Source organism: Pseudophryne corroboree, chromosome 1, assembly GCF_028390025.1.
Source record: "Pseudophryne corroboree isolate aPseCor3 chromosome 1, aPseCor3.hap2, whole genome shotgun sequence".
Classification (NCBI taxonomy): Eukaryota; Metazoa; Chordata; class Amphibia; order Anura; family Myobatrachidae; genus Pseudophryne; species Pseudophryne corroboree.
Genome location: NC_086444.1, coordinates 733,398,553 through 733,424,018, shown reverse-complemented (window position 1 = coordinate 733,424,018; position 25,466 = coordinate 733,398,553). Strand labels below are relative to the sequence as shown.

The window sequence follows — 25,466 nt, the reverse complement described above, 5'->3', positions numbered from 1 at the left end:
ATAGTCGACACTGGAATAAGAGTCCGTGTCGGTATCCGTATCTGCTATCTGGGCAAATGCACGTTTCTGTGACCTCGAAGGGGTCTGGGCCTGTGACAAAGCATCTTCCATGGATTTTCTCCATGTTTGGTTCTTAGACTCAGATTTATCAAATCTCTTAGTAAACTTAGTCACGTTTGCGTTTAAAACACTCAACATATTCACCCGATCATCCGTCGGCGGTGCCGACACGGTCACTCTCACATTATTTTCTGTCCCCACTACAGCCTCCTCCTGGGAAGAGCATTCAGCATCAGACATGTCGACACACGCCAACCGACACGCACAACCACACTGGGGCTATAGAAGTCAGACCCACAATAAAGCCTGCAAGAGGGACACAGAGAGAGTTCTGCCAGCTCACACCAAGCGCCTATCCCGGTACTGAGGCCAGTAAAATGACTGCCCAGACCTGTTAGCGCTATATATATATATATATATATATATATATATAATTATTTGTGCCCCCCCCCCCCTTTTGCACTGTGTTACTTGTACAGCAGTGTGGAGGACAGGGCCAGCGTCTCTGCAGCTTCTGAGGAGAGAAAATGGCGCTGGTCAGAGCTGTATGGGCTAAGCCCCGCCCACTACATGGCGCACTTCAGTCCCGCTTAAAAATATGTTTATACTGGCGGGGGTCCCTTAACTAGTGCCCGGGGCACTTTTAGAACTCCATGCCAGTCTGATTTGAGGTATTCAGCATGGAGTTATTGAGGGGCACTGTTATAACTCCATGCCAGTCTGATTTGAGGTATTCAGCATTAAGTTATACCCCCCTGCGCCCTGCAGTGCTGTGTTATGTGTGGAAGCATGGCGCGCTGCGCGGTACCGCTTCTGCAGTCACTGAAGTCTTCTGATCTTCTCATACTCACCTGGCTCCTATCTTCTGGCTTTGTGAGGGGGGTGACGGCGCGGCTCCGGGAACAAGCAGCTAGGCGTACCGTAGTGATCGAACCCTCTGGAGATAATGGTGTCCAGTAGCCTAAGAAGCAGAGCCCTTGAACTCTTAAGAAGTAGGTCTGCTTCTCTCCCCTCACTCCCACGATGCAGGGAGCCTGTAGCCAGCAGGTCTCCCTGAAAATAGCAAACCTAATAAAGTCTTTTTCAGATAAACTCTGGAGAGCTCCTCGGTGTGCATCCAGTCTCACTGGGCACAGAATCTAACTGGAGTCTGGAGGAGGGGCATAGAGGGAGGAGCCAGTTCACACCCATTCAAAGTCTTATAGTGTGCCCATGTCTCCTGCGGATCCCGTCTATACCCCATGGTTCTTGAAGCATCCCCAGCATCCTCTAGGACGTATGAGAAAAATAAGAATTTACTTACCGATAATTCTATTTCTCGTAGTCCGTAGTGGATGCTGGGGACTCCGTAAGGACCATGGGGAATAGCGGCTCCGCAGGAGACTGGGCACATCTAAAGAAAGCTTTAGGACTATCTGGTGTGCACTGGCTCCTCCCCCTATGACCCTCCTCCAAGCCTCAGTTAGGATACTAAGCCCGGACGAGCGTACACAATAAGGAAGGATCTTGAATCCCGGGTAAGACTCATACCAGCCACACCAATCACACCGTACAACTTGTGATCTGAACCCAGTTAACAGCATGATAACAGAGGAGCCTCTAGAAAAGATGGCTCACTACAGCAATAACCCGATTTTTTTTTGGTAACAATAACTATGTACCAGTATTGCAGACAATCCGCACTTGGGATGGGCGCCCAGCATCCACTACGGACTACGAGAAATAGAATTATCGGTAAGTAAATTCTTATTTTCTCTAACGTCCTAAGTGGATGCTGGGGACTCCGTAAGGACCATGGGGATTATACCAAAGCTCCCAAACGGGCGGGAGAGTGCGGATGACTCTGCAGCACCAAATGAGAGAACTCCAGGTCCTCCTCAGCCAGGGTATCAATTTTGTAGAATTTTACAAACGTATTTGCTCCTGACCAAGTAGCTGCTCGGCAAAGTTGTAAAGCCGAGACCCCTCGGGCAGCCGCCCAAGATGAGCCCACCTTCCTTGTGGAGTGGGCATTTACAGATTTTTGGCTGTGGCAGGCCTGCCACCGAATGTGCAAGCTGAATTGTACTACAAATCCAACGAGCAATAGTCTGCTTAGAAGCAGGAGCACCCAGCTTGTTGGGTGCATACAGGATAAACAGCGAGTGAGATTTTCTGACTCCAGCCGTCCTGGAAACATATATTTTCAGGGCCCTGACAACGTCTAGCAACTTGGAGTCCTCCAAGTCCCTAGTAGCCGCAGGCACCACAATAGGTTGGTTCAGGTGAAACGCTGAAACCACCTTAGGGAGAAACTGAGGACGAGTCCTCAATTCCGCCCTGTCCGAATGGAAAATCAGATAAGGGCTTTTACAGGATAAAGCCGCCAATTCTGACACGCGCCTGGCCCAGGCCAGGGCTAACAGCATGACCACTTTCCATGTGAGATATTTTAACTCCACAGATTTAATTGGTTCAAACCAATGTGACTTTTGGAACCCAAAAACTACATTGAGATCCCCAAAGTGCCACTGAAGGCACAAAAGGAGGCTGTATATGCAGTACCCCTTTTACAAACGTCTGAACTTCAGGGACTGAAGCTAGTTCTTTTTGGAAGAAAATTGACAGGGCCGAAATTTGAACCTTAATGGACCCCAATTTCAGGCCCATAGACACTCCTGTTTGCAGGAAATGTAGGAAACGACCCAGTTGAATTTCCTCCGTCGGGCCTTACTGGCCTCGCAACACGCAACATATTTTCGCCAAATGCGGTGATAATGTTTTGCGGTTACATCCTTCCTGGCTTTGATCAGGATAGGGATGACTTCATCCGGAATGCCTTTTCAGGATCCGGCGTTCAACCGCCATGCCGTCAAACGCAGCCGTGGTAAGTCTTGGAACAGACAGGGTCCTTGCTGGAGCAGGTCCCTTCTTAGAGGTAGAGGCCACGGATCCTCCGTGAGCATCTCTTGAAGTTCCGGTTACCAAGTCCTTCTTGGCTAATCCGGAGCCACGAATATAGTGCTTACTCCTCTCCATCTTATCAATCTCAGTACCTTGGGTATGAGAGACAGAGGAGGGAACACATACACTGACTGGTATACCCACGGTGTTACCAGAACGTCTACAGCTATTGCCTGAGGGTCCCTTGACCTGGCGCAATACCTGTCGAGTTTTTCCCAACGGTTTATAATCATGTGGAAGACTTCTGGGTGAAGTCCCCACTCTCCCGGGTGGAGGTCGTGCTGAGGAAGTCTGCTTCCCAGTTGTCCACTCCCGGAATGAATACTGCTGACAGTGCTATCACATGATTTTCCGCCCAGCGAAGAATCCTTGCAGCTTCTGCCATTTCCCTCCTGCTTCTTGTGCCACCCTGTCTGTTTACGTGGGTGACTGCCGTGATGTTGTCCGACTGGATCAACACCGGCTGACCTTGAAGCAGAGGTCTTGCTAAGCTTAGAGCATTGTAAATGGCCCTTAGCTTCAGGATATTTATGTGAAGTGATGTCTCCAGACTTGACCATAAGCCCTGGATATTCCTTCCCTGTGTGACTGCTCCCCAGCCTCGCAGGCTGGCATCCGTGGTCACCAGGACCCAGTCCTGAATGCCGAATCTGCGGCCCTCTAGAAGATGAGCACTCTGCAACCACCACAGGAGGGACACCCTTGTCCTTGGTGACAGGGTTATCCGCTGATGCATCTGAAGATGCGACCCGGACCATTTGTCCAGCAGGTCCCACTGGAAAGTTCTTGCGTGGAATCTGCCGAATGGGATTGCTTCTTAGGAAGCCACCATTTTACCCAGAACCCTTGTGCATTGATGCACTGAGACTTGGCTCGGTTTTAGGAGGTTCCTGACTAGCTCGGATAACTCCCTGGCTTTCTCCTCCGGGAGAAAAGCCTTTTTCTGGACTGTGTCCAGGATCATCCCTAGGAACAGAAGACAAGTCGTCGGAACCAGCTGCGATTTTGGAATATTGAGAATCCAATCGTGCTGCCGCAACACTACCTGAAATAGTGCTACACCGACCTCCAACTGTTCCCTGGATCTTACCCTTATCAGGGAATCGTCCAAGTAAAGGATAACTAAAATTCCCTTCCTTCGAAGGAATATCATCATTTCGGCCATTACCTTGGTAAAGACCCGGGGTGCCGTGGACCATCCATACGGCAGCGTCTGAACTGATAGTGACAGTTCTGTACCATAAACCTGAGGTACCCTTGATGAGAAGGGTAAATTTTGACATGAAGGTAAGCATCCTTGATGTCCCGAGACATCATGTAGTCCCCTTCTTCCAGGTTCGCAATCACTGCTCTGAGTGACTCAATCTTGAATTTGAACCTCTGTATGTAAGTGTTCAAAGATTTTAGATTTAGAATCGGTCTCACCGAGCCGTCCGGCTTCGGTACCACAACAGTGTGGAATAATACCCCGTTCCCTGTTGCAGGAGGGGTACCTTGTTATCACCTGCTGGGAATACAGCTTGTGAATGGCTTCCAAAACAGTCTCCCTGTCAGAAGGAGACATCGGTAAAGCCGACTTTAGGAAACGGCGAGGGGGAGACGTCTCGAATTCTAATTTGTACCCCTGAGATATCACCTGAAGGATCCAGGGGTCTACTTGCGAGTGAGCCCACTGCGCGCTGAAATTCATTGAGACGGGCCCCCCACCGTGCCTGATTCTGCTTGTAAAGCCCCAGCGTCATACTGAGGGCTTGGCAGAGGCGGGAGAGGGTTTCTGTTCCTGGGAACTGGCTGATTTCTGCAGCCTTTTTCCTTTCCCTCTGTCACGGGGCAGAAATGAGGAATCTTTTGCCCGCTTGTCCACGAAAAGACTGCGCCTGATAATACGGCGTCTTTTCATGTTGAGAGGCGACCTGGGGTACAAACGTGGATTTCCCAGCTGTTGCCGTGGCCACCAGGTCTGAAAGACCGACCCCAAATAACTCCTCCCTTTAATAAGGCAATACTTCCAAATGCCGTTTGGAATACGCATCACCTGACCACTGACGTGTCCATAACCCTCTACTGGTAGAAATGGACAACGCACTTTGACTTGATGCCAGTCGGCAAATATTCCGCTGTGCATCACGCATATATAGAAATGCATCTTTTAAATGCTCTATAGGCAAAAATATACTGTCCCTATCTAGGGTATCAATATTTTCAGTCAGGGAATCCGACCACGCCAACCCAGCACTGCACATCCAGGCTGAGGCGATTGCTGGTCGCAGTATAACACCAGTATGTGTGTAAATACATTTTAGGATACCCTCCTGCTTTCTATCAGCAGGATCCTTAAGGGCGGCCATCTCAGGAGAGGGTAGAGCCCTTACAAGCGTGTGAGCGCTTTATCCACCCTAGGGGGTGTTTCCCAACGCACCCTAGCCTCTGGCGGGAAAGGATATAATGCCAATAACATTTTAGAAATTATCAGTTGTTATCGGGGGAAAACCACGCATCATCACACACCTCATTTAATTTCTCAGATTCAGGAAAACTACAGGTAGTTTTTCCTCACCGAACATAATACCCCTTTTTGGTGGTACTCGTATTATCAGAAATGTGTAAAAACATTTTTCATTGCCTCAATCATGTAACGTGTGGCCCTACTGGAAGTCACATTTGTCTCTTCACTGTCGACACTGGAGTCAGTATCCGTGTCGGCGTCTATATCTGCCATCTGAGGTAACGGGCGCTTTAGAGCCCCTGACGGCCTATGAGACGTCTGGACAGGCACATGCTGAGTAGCCGGCGGTCTCATGTCAACCACTGTCTTTTATACAGAGCTGACACTGTCATTTAATTCCTTCCAACAGTTCATCCACTCAGGTGTCGACCCCCTAGGGGGTGACATCACTATTACAGGCAATCTGCTCCGTCTCCACTCATTTTTCTCCTCATACATGTCGACACAAATGTACCGACATACAGCACACACACAGGGAATGCTCTGATAGAGGACAGGACCCCACTAGCCCTTTGGGGAGACAGAGGGAGAGTTTGCCAGCACACACCAGAGCGCTATATATATACAGGGATAACCTTATATAAGTGTTTTTCCCCTTATAGCTGCTGTATCTTTAATACTGCGCGTAATTAGTGCCCCCCCTCTCTTTTTTAACCCTTTCTGTAGTGTAGTGACTGCAGGGGAGAGACAGGGAGCTTCCCTCCAACGGAGCTGTGAGGGAAAATGGCGCCAGTGTGCTGAGGAGATAGGCTCCGCCCCCTTATCGGCAGCCTTATCTCCCGTTTTTCTATGTAGTTTTGGCAGGGGTTAAATGCATCCATATAGCCCAGGAGCTATATGTGATGCATTTTTTTGCCATCCAAGGTGTTTATTATTGCGTCTCAGGGCGCCCCCCCCCCAGCGCCCTGCACCCTCAGTGACCGGAGTGTGAAGTGTGCTGAGAGCAATGGCGCACAGCTGCAGTGCTGTGCGCTACCTTGTTGAAGACAGGACGTCTTCTGCCGCCGATTTTCCGGACCTCTTCTGCCTTCTGGCTCTGTAAGGGGGCTGGCGGCGCGGCTCTGGGACCCATCCAGGCTGGGCCTGTGATCGTCCCTCTGGAGCTAATGTCCAGTAGCCTAAGAAGCCCAATCCACTCTGCACGCAGGTGAGTTTGCTTCTTCTCCCCTTAGTCCCTCGATGCAGTGAGCCTGTTGCCAGCAGGTCTCACTGAAAATAAAAAACCTAAACTAAAACTTTCACTAAGAAGCTCAGGAGAGCCCCTAGTGTGCACCCTTCTCGTTCGGGCACAAAGATCTAACTGAGGCTTGGAGGAGGGTCATAGGGGGAGGAGCCAGTGCACACCAGATAGTCCTAAAGCTTTCTTTAGATGTGCCCAGTCTCCTGCGGAGCCGCTATTCCCCATGGTCCTTACGGAGTCCCCAGCATCCACTTAGGACGTTAGAGAAATGTTATTATTATTTATTATAATGTACTTTAAATAACAGCTTTGCCCATTTACTGTAGTTTAAGACATTTTATGTAAATTTTCTAAAAAATACTGCTGTGGATACACCATTTCCCCTGCTAATTCTGAGGCCATCCTCACTGCACATCTTTCTCAAGATGTATGTACTATGGGGGTAATTGAGACCTGATCGCTAGGGTGCGTTTTTTGCATCCCAGCCATCAGTTTGTGCATTCTCTGCACTGCCCAGGACTTACTCAGCCGCTGCGACGTAATGCTGCTGATTGGGGCCGGAGCTGACGTCAGACACCCTCCCTCAAAACGCCTGGTCCCTCCTAAGTTTCTCCGGACACTCCTGTAAAACGGTCGGTTGCCACCCACAAATGGCCACTTCCTGTCAATCACCTTGCGATCACCTGTGCGATGGCATTTTTTCGCACCATCCCGTCGCTAGACACTGATACCGGTGCAGTCGTCCGACGCGCCAGCGCATTGCATACGCATGCGCAGTTCAGATCTGATCACTCGCTGTGCGAAAATGCACAGCGGCGATCAGGTCTGAATTACCCCCTATGAACTTTGTATATTTGAAGTATTTTAATGTAGAGGGAGAAAGGGGATATGGGAAACTTGAGCACAGGTGGTGAAATATGATACGACACTGAATGAATTGGAAAAAACCACAGTAGTTTAGAATTTAATCCTTCATTGAAGGATACTATAGCAGTAACTCATGTGGAGGTGCACCCCTGAGAGTGAACACTAGTATACCAAAAAAGAAAAAAGAAGAGGAAAAGACTCTAACGAGAGTCTTTTCCTCTTCTTTTTTGGTATATTTGAAGTATTGACAGATTAAAGAACACAGGGGATTGCTTTGCTCCACACTAGCATCCAGCAGATTAGCCGAGTTCCGTAACCTGGATATACACAGTATGACTTATTATTGTGTTTGACGCTGTACATCTTTGTCATAGGTGCCAGAGCACCATGCCATGCCACTTTTGTGTACCATTACAAGCAAACATCTATTTTTTCTTGAATAAATCAGTAGGCTCGTGTACACACTGAACTTTCTATGTACATTACATCCAGGGAAAAGCTGCATTATAAATTCCATCCTTTCTCAAAAGAAAAAAAAGAAAAATATTGTTTTTGTAGTTAGAATTGTCACTTGGATAATGCTGCTTCAAAATGTTCAAGTTAAAATATCTGTTAAAGATTTTGTAACGTTAGGTCTAAAAAAGCTGTTTTACTTTCTATGTAAGCTATAAACAAACTCAAGCTGCCCATATGCATCTTTCACCAGCTTGGCCAACAAAGTAGAAGAACCCAGTCACCGGAAGTGAATTGAATGTGCCTTGATAAGAATTTAATGCTGTATCTCGTGCCACTTTTACTATACAGGCAGACAAACGGTGTATTAAGAAAAATAATGTAACACCACTGAGAAATAGTTGAAGGCTCCAAATCAGTTTTACAGTTTTGGGTTTTGTTTTTTTAGACATTTGAAAAAGTTGTGCAAGCTTACCCATGAAAAACAATGAACTCAGAACTGGCGACACCAGGATTTGTTCCAATAAAACTTTCTTCACTACCAGCTGTACGGTTGCGCCAGGTAATAATCGGTCAAGCCAAATATACCAGTAATGGTCCAGTGGGCCTAAGCAGCTACCAATGACCAACATCCTGCCTGGGAAATAATACAAATAAATGTGTCAGACTATTAGATTTTTTTACATTTTAATATGTACTGCAATGGCAATGAAAATTAGTTAAAATTGGTTCCTTTAAAGGGGTTAGCACCAGAGAAGAATTAAGAGTCCAATATCAAAGTATAAACAGAAAAATGACAAAGCGCCAGGTTTACCCAGTAAAAATCCCTTTACCTAGCAGTTGTGTCAGAGAGGGGAATACTCAACCCATTAAAAGAAAACACAAATTAGAAACAATTCAATGACACATGCACTTGTAAAGTATTAAAAAGACAGATTCAATTTGTTAAAAAAATAATAATATCATATACCACACAGTCAGAAAACATACTAAAAACCCACAACATATAAAGTGCTATATAGTATGAGCTTTTATATAAAACACCACTCCCCAGGATGCTAATTCAAGGATTTGTCCATATAGCAGCTAATACTAATCACTTTAATGCTGATTATGATGGTTCACTTGTGACTACAGCACTGCAGTTTTATAACAGCCGAAGCTGGTTTATGGGATTTCAATAATAGTTTGAATGACCGCCTCAGAGAAACCTTTTGCTCTCAGGAGTGATGCTTCAAGAGCCATGCCGTCAAAGCCAGTCTGGCCAGGTAGACACAAGGGCCCTAAACGACGAGGTCTGGGCGTTGCGGAAGTATAAGAGGACGCTCTATCGAGAGACCCTGCAGGTCTGAGAACCAATGCCGTCTGGGCCACGCTGGAGCGACTAGAAGTAGTATTCCTCTTTCTTGCTTGAACTTCCGTATTACCCTGGACTGGAGGGAACACGTATGGCAGCCGAAAGTACCATGGAATTGCCAGTGCATTCACGAACGCTGCTTGAGGATCCATTGTCCTTGCTCCAAGACCTGAACCTTGTGATTGTGTCGAGATGCCATAAGGTCTACATGTGGTAGGCCCCACTTGTCCACTAGGAGTTGAAAGATTTCGGGATGAAGACTCCACTCTCCAGCGTGAACGTCCTGATGACTGAGGAAGTCCGCTTCCCAGTTGAGGACTCCCGGAATGAACACTGCCGATAAGGCTGGTAGATGGCGTTCCGCCCATTGGAGGATTTTTGACACTTCCATCATTGCCATGCGACTTTGTGTGCCGCCTTGATGATTTACGTACTCCACAGTGGTGCGTTGTCTGATTGTACTTGAACAGGCCTGTTTTGTACCAGAGGCAGGGCCAGTGTCATCGCATTGAACACTGCCCGCAATTCCAGAATGTTTATCGGGAGGATAGATTCCTCCCTGGTCCACCAACCCTGGAAAGAGTGTTGCTCCAACACCACGCCCCAACCTCGCAGACTGGCAGCCGTTGCCAGAAGGACCCAGTTGGAGATCCAGAAGGGATGGCCCCTGCTCAACTGTTGGTCCTGTAGCCACCAGCTCAGACAGACAGACGAACCTGCGGAGTCAAGGAAATCATTTGAGACCTGATCCGATGAGGCATGTCGTCCCACTTGGAAAGGATTAACCTCTGCAGAGGGCGGGAATGAAATTGAGCGTTCTCTACCATGTCGAAAGACAGCACCATTAGGCCTAGTACTTGCATCGCCGAGTTTATCGACACTCTCTGGCGAGAGAGGAAGTATCTGATCTTGTTCTGAAGTTTCAGGACATTCTCTGGAGACAGGAACAGTCTTTGGTTGTGTGTGTCCAGCAGCGCCCCCAGGTGCATCATGCTCCGAGCAGGGACCAGCGAGGACTTCTTCCAATTGATGAGCCACCCGTGGGCTTGTAGGAATTGGACCGACATCTCCAGTTGACTGAGGAGGACATCTTGGGAGTTCGCCAGAAACAGCAAGTCGTCCAGATATGGCAGGATTCCCGATTCCCTGCTGACGGAGGAAAGCCGTCATCACGGCCATGACCTTGGTGAAAATCCGAGGTGCTGTGGCCAGTCCAAATGGCTGAGCCTGGAATTGAAAATGAAGGTTGCCAATAGCAAACCGCAGATACTGCTGATGCGAAATGGCAATAGGTATGTGCAGGTAAGCATCCTGTATGTCCAGGGATACCATATAGTCCTCGGGTTCCATGGCCAGCTTAATAGAGCGCAGGGTTTCCATAATACGGAATTTGGACACTCTCACAAACTTGTTCAATGATTTGAGGTTGAGGATAGGCCGGAAAGACCCATTTGGTTTCGGAACTAGAAACAGGGTCGAATAGTATCCCCTGCCTCTCTGGGACAGAGGTACCGACACTACCACTCCTGTTTCCAGGAGGGATTGTACAACCAGGTGTAGAGCTTGCGCTTTCAATGGATCCGAGGGGATTTCCGTTGAACAGAACCAGCGAGGAGGTTGTGTCTCTTGAAAGAGATTGCGTACCCGTGAGAGACAACTCCCGCACGCAGGATTCTGAAGTGGACTTTAACCAGGCCTGGGCGAACTGCAGAAGTTGGCCTCCCACCCTGGGGTGCCCCAGGGGGAGGCCCGCCCTGTCATGCAGCAGGCTTGTCTTTGTCACAACTGAGGGCTGGTGCTGACCTGAGGAGGCCTCAGTTGTAGGGGCTGAGGTGTACTTAAACCTGGGAGGCAGTATGGGATTCTTGGACATGCAGGGAACCTTGTAGCACCGATGCCCGAAGGCGTGACCAAGACAACAGTGTAAAAGTCAATGTGTTTTTATAATGCACAGTTCAGATTATACATCGGCAGTTGGTAGGAATAGCAGTGCTCAGCAATATGAACTAATAGCATAGAAGTAGTACACAGTTCCTAGAATGCAGCAGTGGTTAGGATGCTGCTAGGTGTGGTATCAACACAATACAGTCTTGGAACACCTGGAGATGGTAAGTCCATAACCAACACCCATTCGCTGAATAAATGGAAAAAATAGGAACTGACCAGCAGATGACACACTGGAAGCTGGAGGTACTGATGATACACTGTAATGAGGTGAGCACCTATGAACTGCCGGGGATGCTGGGTGGAACCGGCCCAGGTGGTGAGGGTGCTACGGAACGCACCGATGATGAGAAAGTTCGATGATGGGAGCACCGATGGCGAACTGTGGCAAGGTACTGAAACACTGATGTAGCAGAAGGCAAATGGTGAAACACTGATGGAGCTGGAGATCGATGGCGGAACACCGATGTAGCTAGTGATCGATGATGGAACACCGATGGTGACTGGAAATCGATGGCGGAACACCGATAGTTACTGGAGATCGATGGCGGAACACCGATGCTGACTGGAGATTGATGGCGGAACACCGATGGTTACTGGCAGGGCAGAGCACCGCTGGAAGCTGGAAGCCGGTGTCGGGTAACTGCCGGTCACAGGATGCAATGCTGGGACACTGCAGAGTCAGGCTGCACCGCAAGGTGGTAGCTGGTGCAGGTCTCTAGTGGAGCTGAACACAGGAGTTGGAATACCTGGAACAACAGCAGAACAACCACAAGCAGGAGAGACTTGTATCACAGGGTTTGACAACTGAAGCACTGACACCTAAGCAGCCTTAATGCAGGATATTTATACCAGCTGGGAAGCAGGTATTGGCTGGACAATTAAGCAGAGTCCAGAGTGCAGCTGCTGGATAATTAGGTAGAGACCAGAGTGCAGCTGATAGGCTGAAAAGTAACATGTGATGTAAACAAACATGGCTGCGCCCATGTTTGAATTTGGAGGGAAAGACTGTTTGTAACTTGCATGAGAGTTTTAACCATGATGCTGCCAGAATCACAATGAAGAGACTTGAGGCAATGGGATGCAGCATGCTGCACGCAGACAGCGCAGATGGAATCCAGGCTTGGAACGCTGGGACAGTCTCAGGAGGCATTTGAAAGGTAAATACAGATGAGAAATTACCCGGATCGTGACAGTCTTGTTTGGAAGCAGGCTGACGGGTGGCCCAGTATTGTTATATTTAGGCTTAGTGGTTTTGGAAGCATGAGCCTGTCACGGATACGCTTGACCCTTTGTTTTCCCTGGAGCTCGAAAGGAACGAAAGGTGGTGATTTTAGCCTGTGGAGCAGAAGGATTAGTACTTGGGAAACATGCAGACTTGACCATCGCCAAGTCAGGGAGCACCACCAAGGTCTTTTGGAGTCCAGGTCCACCTTCCAGAACCTCAACCACATAATTCGACGAGCCAGGATAGATGTAGTAGATGCCTTGGCCGCCATTACATCTGCATCAGAGGCCACCTCCTGAATATAATGGGAGGCTGTGGTAATAATAAGACAAATATTGTCTGGCAGTGACAGAAAAATCCTGGGGCAGCTCATCTTCAATTGCCTGAACCCATGCTTCAATTCCTTTTGCAGCCCCAGAGGCTGCCATAGTGGGTCTATGCACAGCACCGGTAAGAATGTAAATAGACTTCAGGCAACCCTCCACATGCTTATCCGTCGGTTCCTTCAGCGAGGTGACGGTGGTGACAGGCAGAGTCGAGGACACCACAAGATGGGTGACATGAGAGTCCACCGGCAGCGGAGTCTCCCATTTGTTACTCAACTCTGCAGGGATAGGATAACACGCTAGCATCTTCTTGGACACGTAAAACTTATTTTCTGGAGACGCCCCGGATTCCTGACGTATGTCAATTAAATGGTCAGAGTGTGGTAAGACTACCTTAGCAACCTTCTGACGTTTGAATTTATCAGGTTTCTTAGACGTAGAAGTAGTTTCAGCGTCATCCTCCATTTGGAGAATCAGCTTAATAGCCTCCACTAGGTATGGAACATCAACCTGTGTTATAGAATCCTCATCAGAAGCAACTGTATCAGTGTCTGACAGATCAGTATATTCCCCATCTTCATCAGAATTATCCAAAATATTAGTGGATTGGGAGGAAGAAATGGCCCGCTTAGAGGACCCCTTGGCCCCGTTCAAGGGGCGAGGGGAAGGTTGAGCAATCAAAGAGTGATATAATTTTTGCACCTGAGTAGATAGTGAATCTGCCCATGGCGGGTTCACCACAGGGATAATATGGGGCTGTAATGGCACAGGAGGGCCCACAGGGAGCGTGAGATGCAATACCAGTGTAGATAGCATATTTGAAAATGCTTCCTAGAGTGGTTCCTGAGCGGACACAGGTGCTGCGGGCTGGCTGGGAGATGTATGACACATAGTGCCTGTACCAGTAGCTAAAACTTCCCCCTCAGGTAAATCCATGGTGCAAGCACTGCATGATGCAGGAGCGTCCGCGGATTTCCCGCCCTGTGTAGCAGACATCATAAAGAATGTAGCCTTAGAGCGCGACAGTACAATATAGCCAGACAAATATAATACCTGCAAATAACCCCGTGTTATGTGACAGTAAATACCGAGCACAAACAGAGGATTTGAGCAGTATGACATGACTGAAATACACAGAGAAAAATACAAAATAGTAAATCCTGTGTAGTAGTATATATATATATATTCATATATATACACACACACTGCTTAAAAAAATAAAGGGAACACTTAAACAACACAATGTAACTCCAAGTCACTCACGCTTCTGTGAAATCAAACTGTCCACTTAGGAAGCAACACTGATTGACAATCAATTTCACATGCTGTTGTGCAAATGGATTAGACAACAGGTGGGAATTATAGGCAATTAGCAAGACACCCCCAATAAAGGAGTTGTTCTGCAGGTGGTGACCACAGACCGCTTCTCAGCTCCTATGCTTTCTGGCTGATGTTTTGGTCACTTTTGAAAGCTGGCGGTGCTTTCACTCTAGTAGTAGCATGAGACGGAGACTACAACCCACACAAGTGGCTCAGGTAGTGCAGCTCATCCTGGATGGCACATCAATGCGAGCTGTGGCAAGAAGGTTTGCTCTGTCTGTCAGCGTAGTGTCCAGAGCATGGAGGCGCTACCAGGAGACAGGCCAGTACATCAGGAGATGTGGAGGAGGCCGTAGGAGGGCAACAACCCAACAGCAGGACCGCTACCTCCACCTTTGTGCAAGGAGGAACAGGAAGAGCACTGCCAGAGCCCTGCAAAATGACCTCCAGCAAATCACAAATGTGCATGTGTCTACTCAAACGATCAGAAACAGACTCCATGAGGGCCCGACGTCCACAGGTGGGGGTTGTGCTTACAGCCCAACACCGTGCAGGACGTTTGGCATTTGCCAGAGAACACCAAGATTGGCAAATTCGCCACTGGCGCCCTGTGCTCTTCACAAATGAAAGCAGGTTCTCACTGAGCACATGTGACAGACGTGACAGAGTCTGGAGACGCCAAGGAGAACGTTCTGCTGCATGCAACATCCTCCAGCATGACCAGTTTGGCAGTGGGTCAGTAATGATGTGGGATGGCATTTCTTTGGGGGGCCGCACAGCCCTCCATGTGCTCGCCAGAGGTAGCCTGACTGCCATTAGGTACCGAGATGAGATCCTCAGACCCCTTGTGAGACCATATGCTGGTGCGGTTGGCCCTGGGTTCCTCCTAATGCAAGACAATGCTAGACCTCATGTGGCTGGAGTGTGTCAGCAGTTCCAGCAAGACGAATGCATTGATGCTATGGACTGGCCCGCCCGTTCCCCAGACCTGAATCCAATTGAGTACATCTGGGACATCATGTCTCGCTCCATCCACCAACTCCACGTTGCACCACAGACTGTCCAGGAGTTGGCGGATGCTTTAGTCCAGGTCTGGGAGGAGATCCCTCAGGAGACCATCCGCCACCTCATCAGGAGCATGTCCAGGCATTGTAGGGAGGTCATACAGGCACGTTGAGGCCGCACACACTACTGAGCCTCATTTTGACTTGTTTTAAGGACATTACATCAAAGTTGGATCAGCCTGTAGTGTGTTTTTCCACTTTAATTTTGAGTGTGTCTCCAAATCCAGACCTCCATGGGTTATTAATTTGATTTCCATTGATAATTTGTGTGTGATTTTGTTGTCAGCACATTCAACTATGTAAAGAACAAAGTATTTAATAAGAATATTTCATTCATTCAGATCTAGGATGCGTTATTTTAGTGTTCCATTTATTTTTTGAGCAGTGTATGTGTGTGTGTATATATATATATATATATATATATATATATATATGAGACCCTGACGCACCTAGCCTCCCAGGGTACAAAATATAGTGATAGCGAGTAGTGTGATACACATGAATGGAATCCACACAACAGCTCCAGGCACAAACAGTCACATGTACAATGCTGACGTTATTACATTTAAACAATAAATCTGCACTGGACTAGTAATTTACATATTACTATGTATGAGCACAGATATAACAATGCACAGTAGATACTGGATGTATATCACAGAATACTTGTACTAAGTATTCAGATAGCAGTACACTTGTTTTTAACTTACACTATCTAAAATGACATGTAGAATACTTAAGTGTCTGTAAAAGCACAGCGCTGAGGAGACAAAGCCCTGCAGTCCCAGAGATCAGCCCAGCTAGCAGTGAAGATGGCGCCAAAATCTCAGTCAGGGAGCGCTAATAGGCAAAATTTATAGCCATTAGCATAATTAATTCTCATAAATACATCACTTAAGTTGGATTATACTATTGTTAATATTCCGCCCCTATTAATCTTGGAATTTAACCAATATTTGAATATTGGAAATTAGGGGCAATTATCTGTAGTTCCACTCTCAGGCTATTACATATACCCATATGCCTGGACATAGAGATTTATTTTAAGAGATGAAATAAAAGTTATATTTAGAATTAACAAATATTACAAAAGAGTGCGCCACACATTAAGCTCCTTTGTTTAATGTAGTACCCACTAGTGGTCTACATTAATCACCTTTAGAAATATATACTGCAACCACAGCTTAGTGGCGCACCTCCAACCTGTTACTATTTTTGGGCCCTTTCTTTAAGGCCAAATAATTCTTTTATTGGTTGGTTTCCCCTCAAGTTATCGACAATTGTTGAATAAGTGCCTGTGCATTGTCCTTTGGACCTTGTTGTCTCTCTCTAGAGAGTAGTAGAGGCCTTGGCTGCCAGGATACCGGCATCAGAAGCAGCCTCTTTAATATAACGAGAAGCTGTGACAATATAAGACAAGCATTGTCTAGCATGGTCAGAGGAGATTTCAGCATCTAACTCCAAGGCCCATGCTTCAATGGCCTCTGCAGCTCAAGTAGCTGAAATAGTGGGCCTTTGTGCAGCACCCGTGAGGATGTAAATCGCTTTCAGACAACCCTCCACACGTTTATCCGTAGGCTCTTTTAGAGACGTGACGGTTGTGACCGGTAGAGCTGAGGAAACCACCATCCTAGCCACATGTGAGTCCACTGGAGGAGGCGTTTCCCAATTCTTAGACAGCTCCGGCGCGAGGGGATAGCGAGCCAGCATTTTCTTTTGAGGCACAAACTTCATACCCGGGTTTTCCCAGGGTTCCTGACGTATATCAATTAGGTGGTCAGAGTGAGGTAAAACTTGTTTAATCACCTTCTGACGCTTGAACCTATCTGGTTTCTTAGGAGGAACGGATGGCTCGGGATCATCCGTAATCTGTAAAATTAACTTAATAGCCTCCAAAAGATCAGGAACATCCACATGTGGACCACCCTCCCCATCAGCCGTATCTGAGTCAGAACCTGTGGGGTCAGTGTAAGTGCCGTCTTCATCCGACGAGGTGTCAGTGACAGCAGTGGATTGTGAGGAGACAAGCGCTCGCTTAGAGGACCCCTTGGACGTAGGCGAGCGACGGTCAGACTTTTTAGTAGTCAGGGACTGGTTCAACTTCTTTATTTGAGCAGATAAATCGTCCGCCCACGGCGGGTTAGCTGCAGGGACCACAAACGGTTGCACCGACATTGGGGGTCCCATAGGGGGTGTTAGTTTATGAACTAGCGTATGCAGAAGTGTGGAAAAAGCGGCCCACGGCGGGTCAATATTTGCCCCCGTTGCCACCGGGGCAAGGAGCCCCCACAACCAAGCCCAAAGCTGCTATATTCTCCTCATAGGTATCTGCGGCTTCAGCAACACCGGCAGTGTGTTCAGCCCCAGAACCGTTACCCTCAGAAGCAGACATGATATAACTTGCAGTATCAGGTAACACAGTACAATTTGTCAGCAGCACAATGGGGGTAATTCCAAGTTGATCGCAGCAGGAAATTTTTTAGCAATTGGGCAAAACCATGTGCACTGCAGGGGAGGCAAATATAACATGTGCAGAGAGAGAGAGAGATTTGGGTGGGGTGTGTTCAATCTGCAATCTAAATTGCAGTGTAAAAATAAAACAGCCAGTATTGACCCTGCACAGAAATAAAATAACCCACCCAAATCTAACTCTCTCTGCAAATGTTATATCTGCCCCCCCTGCAGTGCACATGGTTTTGCCCAATTGCTAACTTTCTTGCTACTGCGATCAACTCAGAATTACCCCCAATACCTCTAGCCCAAACCCCTGCGCAGTGTAGTCAGCAGAGATAAAGGAGAGATATGGTGACTAAATCACAGAGAAAAATACGTAATACAGTATATCTTTGTGAAAATCCTATATTAGATAAAACCTGACGCACCAAGCCCCCTCAGGTTATAGAATATAGGGATAGCAAGTTGAGTGAAAGACACGAGATGGACACCACTCAGCTATCAATGCACACACAAATAGTCACAGTTTGTACAATGCAGAGGTTATTACTAACAATAATACTGCACTGGACTAGCTTACACAGTTATATAACAATAGATATAACAGTACACAGTAAGAACTGGATGTATATCACAGGGTAATTGTACTAGGAAACCCTGAATAAGTGCACTCTTTCTTAACTAACACTGACTAAAAAAAAAAGGCAGGTAGAATACTTAAGTGTCTTGTAAAGTCTCACCACTGACAACCAGGCAGCTTTACATAGGAGGATTTGCCCAAGCATTCCCAGGAACAGTGAGCTGAGGGATAATGGCGCCGCAGACACTGCCAGGGAGTGAGGGAGAGACAGATATGCCGCTCCAGGGCGGGAACATTTGCAGAAAATGGCGCCCTGTGGCTGGGGGAGGGGCTTCAGGTCCAAGCTCTATCCCCCTGCTGGCAAAACCACCGGGTACTGCGGGCTCTAATAAAACGGTTTATAGAGAAAACCTGACCTGTCCCATGCCCTGGTGATCTAGTGGGATCGCCTGTACTGCCACAGTGTCCACCGCCAGCGCGCGCGGCCCGCCTCCCACTGACCGAAGCCGGATCGCGATAAAGACCGGGTCCCGCAAGTGGGACCCACTTACCACCTCCCGAACCGCGGCCACGCGATCCCGGAGAGCCCCCGTCGTGTGTGCCTGACAAGAAGAAAACCGGAGCCTCCTGCTGTAGTTACCCGGCAACCAGGGCTCGGGAGTGTACAGCGCCGCTTGGGAGAGCCGGAGCTGCAGCCGTGAATGTCCACTGACATGTAACACTGCTGCTGCCCTTGAAGTCTTCACTTTTTTCCTCAGAAAAAAAGCTCTTCTTAGGGCTGCCTGGAGCAGCCCCTCTGTTAAGTGCCTGCTACTGCAGCACCAACTACAAAACTGAGATCCTGTGCAGGGAGGCGGGGTGATATAGGAGGCGGCGCTATGCATTCTGGGAACAGTCAAAGCTTTGAGCCTGTTGGTGCCTCAGATCAAGATCCTACTCTACACCCCATTGTCCATTCCTTGTGGAGTCCAGTGTACCCCGCAGCAGAAAAGGAGAATTCACTTTTGGGTGGTATTAGATACTGTCTGTGCTCCCTATGATGCTCTCACCTTCAAGCTCCTGCAGGGAGTGTGTAGTCAGTGAACAATAAATGAAGAAAAAAAACTGAGCCACTAGAAGACTCCAACTATCTGTCACTCATGCTAACAAGGCCTTACGACAGGAAGGGCAAGTGTTGTAGCGAGAGGAGCTAGAACAGTATACAGAAGATGTCTGCAGACCCATGAACCAGAAATGTTTGCTATTTTTAGCTATCCCTGAAAACAGTTACTTAATGAACTAATTAAAATCAAGGACTTAAAAATATTTACCTGTTCTCAGCCAGTCTCTTTTTTTCTCTGGATCTTTCCTGATCTCTCGTGTCTGCTGAATAGTGTCTCCAATACTCAGAAGTATCCCAGAACTTACTGTGTTAGTTATAAGCAAATTCTGGCCATTGAACATCTTCCGCCAATAACCCGCAAAACGATTCAGTATGATACTACCCTGGGGAGTCATTGCTTTCACGTGGCTGCAGGTAATGGGAGCAGTCAGGCATTGAACAGAAAGCTGTATGGTTACACACCTGGAGGGAAAAATAAAACGCTTTATTCTCTATTAGAAAATCCTTGGAAAGGGCAGATCTAGAAAGGTATACATTGTTACTAGATATGCATAGTACATACAGTTCCATCACCGGACTCCTCAAATAAACCAATGTCATTATTTCCACCCTTCTACAACACTCATGAGAGTGTAAATATATTGCTATTTAGAGGGGAGTGTAATAGTCTCCAATTTTTGAAAACTGGTGTGATTGTAATAGATTGTGAATGGGCTCAGTCACCAGAAACTTGCCACAAATAGAAGATGCCCGTCCGTTGCATTTTTTAATGTTAAAGATACAAGTTGCCAGATTTTAACTAGCTGGAAATGAAAAAAGTTGGCAAACTTAAGGGGTCTCTGTGACTGACAAATGCAGCTATCTTGGCTGGCACATCTGGAAGAATGCTTACAAAAAATAGGAATTTAATACCTACCAGTAATTCCTTTTCTCCTAGTCGACAGTGGATACTGGGGTTCTGTACTTTAGTACCATGGGGTACAGATTGGGTCCACTGGAGCCTGGCACTTTAAAAACCTTTAGTGTGTGTATGTGTCTGCTGGCCCCTCCTCTCTATGCCCCTCCTACCAGACTCAGTCTAGGAAAACTGTGCCCTAAGAGACGGACATACCACGAGAGAAGAAAACAGGTACAACAGCGGTGAGGCACAAAGCCAACACACAACTATAATCAAAAGGAGGGCGCTAACCAGAACAGAGGATAGCAACACCAACCTAACCAGGATAGCACAGCTATCCCAACAACAGAAAAAAAGACCGCAACTGTGGGCCAACCAAATACTCAGGTAAGCAGGAATCGAAGCACTGAGGTGGGCGCCCAGTATCCACTACGGACTAGGAGAAAAGGAATTACTGGTAGGTATTAAATTCCTATTTTCTCTTACGTCCTAGTGGATACTGGGGTTCTGTACTTTAGTACGATGGGGAAGTCCCAAAGCTCCCAAACGGGTGGTAGAGTGCTGAGACCCCTGTAAAACCGCCTGACCAAACTGAAGGTCATCCTTGGCCAAGATGTCGAACCGATAGAACTTAACAAAAGTGTTCGAACCAGACCAAGTAGCAGCTCGGCACAACTGTAAGGCCGAGACACCCCAGGCAGCCGCCCAGGAAAAGCCCACAGATCTCGTTGAGTGGGCCTGAATAGATGTCGGCAAAGGCAGAGCCGCCGAAGTATAGGCCTGGTTGAATGGTCAACCTGAGCCAACGAGCATTCGATTGCTTAGAAGCCAGTCCGAATGAAGAAAAGACAGAACCACATTGAGATCCCAGGGAGTCGTAGGAGGCACAAAGGGCGATTGCATATGGCAAGTTGTTTGCCATATAACACATAACATGGCATGTTGTTTCTGGAAGAAAATAGAGAGCGCCGAAATCTGGACTTTGATGGAGCCTAACCGGAGGCCCATATCCACTCCCGCTTGCAGGAAAAGTAGAAAACAACTAATTCTAAATTCCACGGGAGACACCTTTCTACTTTCACACCAGTAAAACAAACTTTTTCAAGATACGATGATAATGTTTTGACGTCACCATCTTCCTGGCTTGGACCATGGTGGAAATAACCCGGGAGGGAAGACCTTTTCTTGCTAGAATCTCCCTCTCAACTTCCAAGCCGTCAAATGTAGCTGCTGTAAGTCTGGATAGACGAACAGACCTTGTTGCAGACCTTGTTGAAGATCATCCTTTTCTAGTGGTAGAGGTTAGGGATCCTCCAGAGCCATGGTTAGGAGGTCCGAGTACCACGCCCATCGAGGCCAATCCGGGACAATTAGAATTGCTTGAACGCTTTCCCTTCTTAATCTTTTTAGAACCCTTGGGATTAGAGGGAACAGGTATACAAACTGGTACGTCCAAGGCGTCGTCAGAGCGGCTACTGCTACAGCTTGCCGATCCCTCGTTCTGGAACGGTAACGGTATAGCTTCTTGTTAAGATGAGAAGCCATCAGACCTATCTGCGGACAGCCCCACCGGTGAATTTACTGTTGATACACCTGAGGATGTTCGCCCCATTCCCCCAGATGGAGGTCGTGTCTGCCGAGGAAGTCTGCTTCCCAGTTGTCCACTCCTATATGAATATGGCTGAGATGGCCCTTGCACTGGCCTCCGCCCAGAGGAGGATTTTGGACACTTCTCGCATCGCCGCTCTGCTTCTTGTTCCCCCTTGTCGATTTATGTACGCCACCGCCGTGGCATTGTCTGATTAAACCTGGATCGCCCGATCCTTCAGGAGATGGGAAGCTTGCAGAAGGGCACTGCAGAGCAGATTCCTGACAGGACCATATCCCCTGGAACTGGTCCCCAACCGCGGAGGCTGGCATCTGTTGTCAGTACAATCCACAAGTGGATATTGAAATTCCTGTCTTCTACCAGGTGAGGAACTTGTAGCCACCATAATAGAGAAATCCGGGCTTTCGGAGTGAAGGTCACTTCCTGATGCATGTGCAGGTGAGACCCCGACCATTTGTCCAACAGATCCAGCTGAAATGGCCGGGCATGAAATCTGACATACTGGATTGCCTCGTAAGCAGCAACCATCCTGCCCAGCAAGCGTATGCCAAGATGGATGGATACCTTGTGAGGACGGAGCACTGAGCGGACCATAGCCTGGATACCCCAAGCCTTGTCCATCAGAAATACCTTCTGAGATACAGTATCCAGTATCATTCCCAGGAACTGAAGATGCTGAGTGGGTTCCAGGTGAGATTTCTGGAAATTTAGGATCCACCTATGATCCGTAAGCAGGCGAGTCGTCAGATCGATGCTGTGCAATAGACGCTCCCTGGACATAGCCTTTATCAGGAGATCGCCCAAGTAGGGGACTATGTTGACTCCCATTATGCGCAGTTGAAGCATCATCTCTACCATGACTTTGGTGAAGACCCTCAGAGCTGTGGACAGGCCAAAGGGCAAGGCCTGAAACTGGATATGGCCGTCCAAGATGACGAACCTGAGGTAAGCCTGATGAGTGGGCCACATGGGAATGTGTAGGTAAGCATCTTTGACATCCAGTGATACCAGGAATTTCCCCTCCTTCAGACCGGACACCACTGCCCGCAGGGATTCCCTCCTGAATTTGAACACCCGCAGATACGGTTAAGAGACTTCAAGTTCAAGCTGGGCTGCACCGAACCGTCTGGTTTTGGAACGTCAAAAAGACTGGAGTAAAACCCCTGTTGCGTAACAGAGGAGGTACTGGGACCATCACCCCTGTCTGCAAAAGTTTTTGAATAGCCTCTTGCAATGTAACTCTTGCTGCAGGTAAAGCTGGCAAGCTCGATTTGAAAAATCTGTGAGGAGGAAGTGCTTGAAATTCCAGCCGGTAACCCTGGGAAATGAGTTCACTCACCCCAGGATCCCAGCAGGACTTTGCCCACACGTGGGCGAAGTGTTGAAGGTGAGCACCCACCTGAAAGTCGCCTTGCCGCTGGGGCAAACCGTCGCGCGGCAGGGGATCCGGTGGTCTGGTCCAGAGAGGCAGCAGCTGCCGGTTTACGGGACTTACCACGAGATCCTCTTGGAGTGGTGGAGACTCCCCGGCCCCTGCCTCTGAATCTTGTCACACGAAAGAACTGTGTAAGAACGTCTAGCAGGTTGGCGCAGCCGACGGCAGATAGGGCCATTGCCTGGGATATCCATTTATTTAATTTGTCCCCAAACAAAGCATCACCTGTAAAGGGAAGATTTTCCATACCCCTTTTTGAATCAGCGTCCGCTGACCATTAACGTAACCACAGAGCTCTGCGTGCCGAAACAGCCATAGCAGTAGTGCGACCATTTATCTTGCACAATTCCTTAATAGCCTCGCCCATAAAATTAGCAGCATCCTGAATGTGTTGCAGCAGAGAAATGACCTCATCCTGGGGCAGATTGTCTAATTCGTTAATAATCTGATCGGACCACTTGATCGGACCATTGCCCTAGAAATAGAAATCCACCGACAGACTATTGTGGGGCGCTGTGCAACGCCCGCTGCCATTTAAATTGCCTTGAGAGTGGTCTCAATTTAACGGTCATCCGACTTTTTTAGAGATATAGCCCCTGGCACCGGCAGTAACAATTTCTTAGTCTGGACACAGACGTATCGACTGACAGGGGTTTTTCCCATACCTTCCTGTCCTCCTCTCGGAGGGGAAAAATAGCTAAAAACCTCTGAGGAATTTTACATTTCTTATCAGGATTTAACCACGCTTCCTTGGCCAGGGAGTTTAACTCCTTGGACACAGGAAAAGTTGCTGAGGTTTTTGGTTTAACATTAAAGTACAACTCCTCATCTGGTTCTGCCTCCTGATCCGGTATGTGAAAAGCCTCTCTTACAGCAAAAATTAGAGTCTGCACTCCTTGTGACAGATAGCGGTCCTCATCCATATCATCATCATCCACAACAGGCTGGTCAGAATCAGAATCAGACTGGAGCACCTGTGGCAGTGAGCGCTTATGTGAAACCAATAGAGGGGGCTGAGAAGCCTTTCTGGTATCTGCTGTTTTAGCCATACAACCAATAGACTATTTTAAGACCTGTCTCTCCTTTTTAGCTGCAGCTACTGTAATTCTGAATTGACATTCTGAATCATGGTCTTAAAATTATCTAACCAGTCAGGTGCCTGTGAACTCTGTCCCTGTGGAGATAAGGAACATTGTTCACACATGAGGGACCCCGCTGATGAAGTGGTAGAGTTACAAGCAGCACACATGACCATGTTCACAGACATATTTACACTACTGAAAATACAGCGCAGCTCACTAAAAACACCTCCACACAGACCCTAGAGAACGCCTGGAGTGACACTGAGGAAACGGATATCAGCACACAAACACAGCACAATGTGTGAATATAAAAGTGTACAACCTGTGTAAGTGCGGCGGCGCTGTCGCTAGAGAGCTCCCCCCCCTGCTATAACCCCCTGGTACCAGGACAGAAGCCTGTAACAGCATGGGTCCCTGGAGGAGCAGCGTTCATGAAGCCTGGGTGATCCGCAGCAGCAGGAAATGGCGCCTTCCCGCCTCTGGTCCAGCTCCGGGAAGCACCGCCCCTTCAATGGCGTGCGGTCCCTGTAGCTAGTTTATCATACTGGCCATGGTAAAACACATTAAACCATAACAGTACACACAAAGCCTTTTCTGACAGTGAGCACTGCTGATGAGAGCCAGTTTTGTCCGCGGCGGGCACCGCATCTCGTGGCCCATGACCGCCGCGCGACATGCCGCCAAAACTGCACCGGGGACCTGCTAACCAGGACCCTGGCGTAACACTCACCACACCTTGATCTTCGGCATCTGTGAGAGGGTGGCGGCTAGCTGCCAGCGTGGGCACACATACTAACGATGTGTGATCAGCACCTCAGGAGCTCAGTGTCCTGTCAACTGGGATTACAAACCATTAACCCTCAGGAGGTTGGTTCGGTCTCCCCTCTAAGTCCCACGAAGCAGGTAGCCTGGTTGCCAACCAGGGCTACCTGAAAATAACAAAATAGGATTCCGTAGAGGATGCTGGCGTCCACATTAGTACCATGGGGTATAGATGGGTCCACCAGGAGCCATTGGCACTTTAAGAGTTTGAGAGTGTGGGCTGGCTCCTCCTTCTA

At 48.0% G+C, this 25,466-nt stretch overlaps 1 protein-coding gene across 5 annotated transcripts in view; it reads right to left on the bottom strand.

The window, feature by feature from the left end:
• Nucleotides 1-25,466, bottom strand: part of LOC134909324 (mpv17-like protein 2) — a 107,718-nt gene that overhangs the window by 67,552 nt on the left and 14,700 nt on the right. For all 5 annotated transcript variants that reach the window (XM_063916124.1, XM_063916089.1, XM_063916109.1 and 2 more), the window contains exons 2-3: nucleotides 19,593-19,846; nucleotides 8,485-8,646 (exon numbers count right to left, since the gene is read on the bottom strand). In XM_063916124.1, the coding sequence (XP_063772194.1) occupies nucleotides 8,485-8,646; nucleotides 19,593-19,779 (349 nt within the window). In that variant the 5' untranslated portion in view covers nucleotides 19,780-19,846. The remainder of the gene's footprint in view (nucleotides 1-8,484; nucleotides 8,647-19,592; nucleotides 19,847-25,466) is intronic.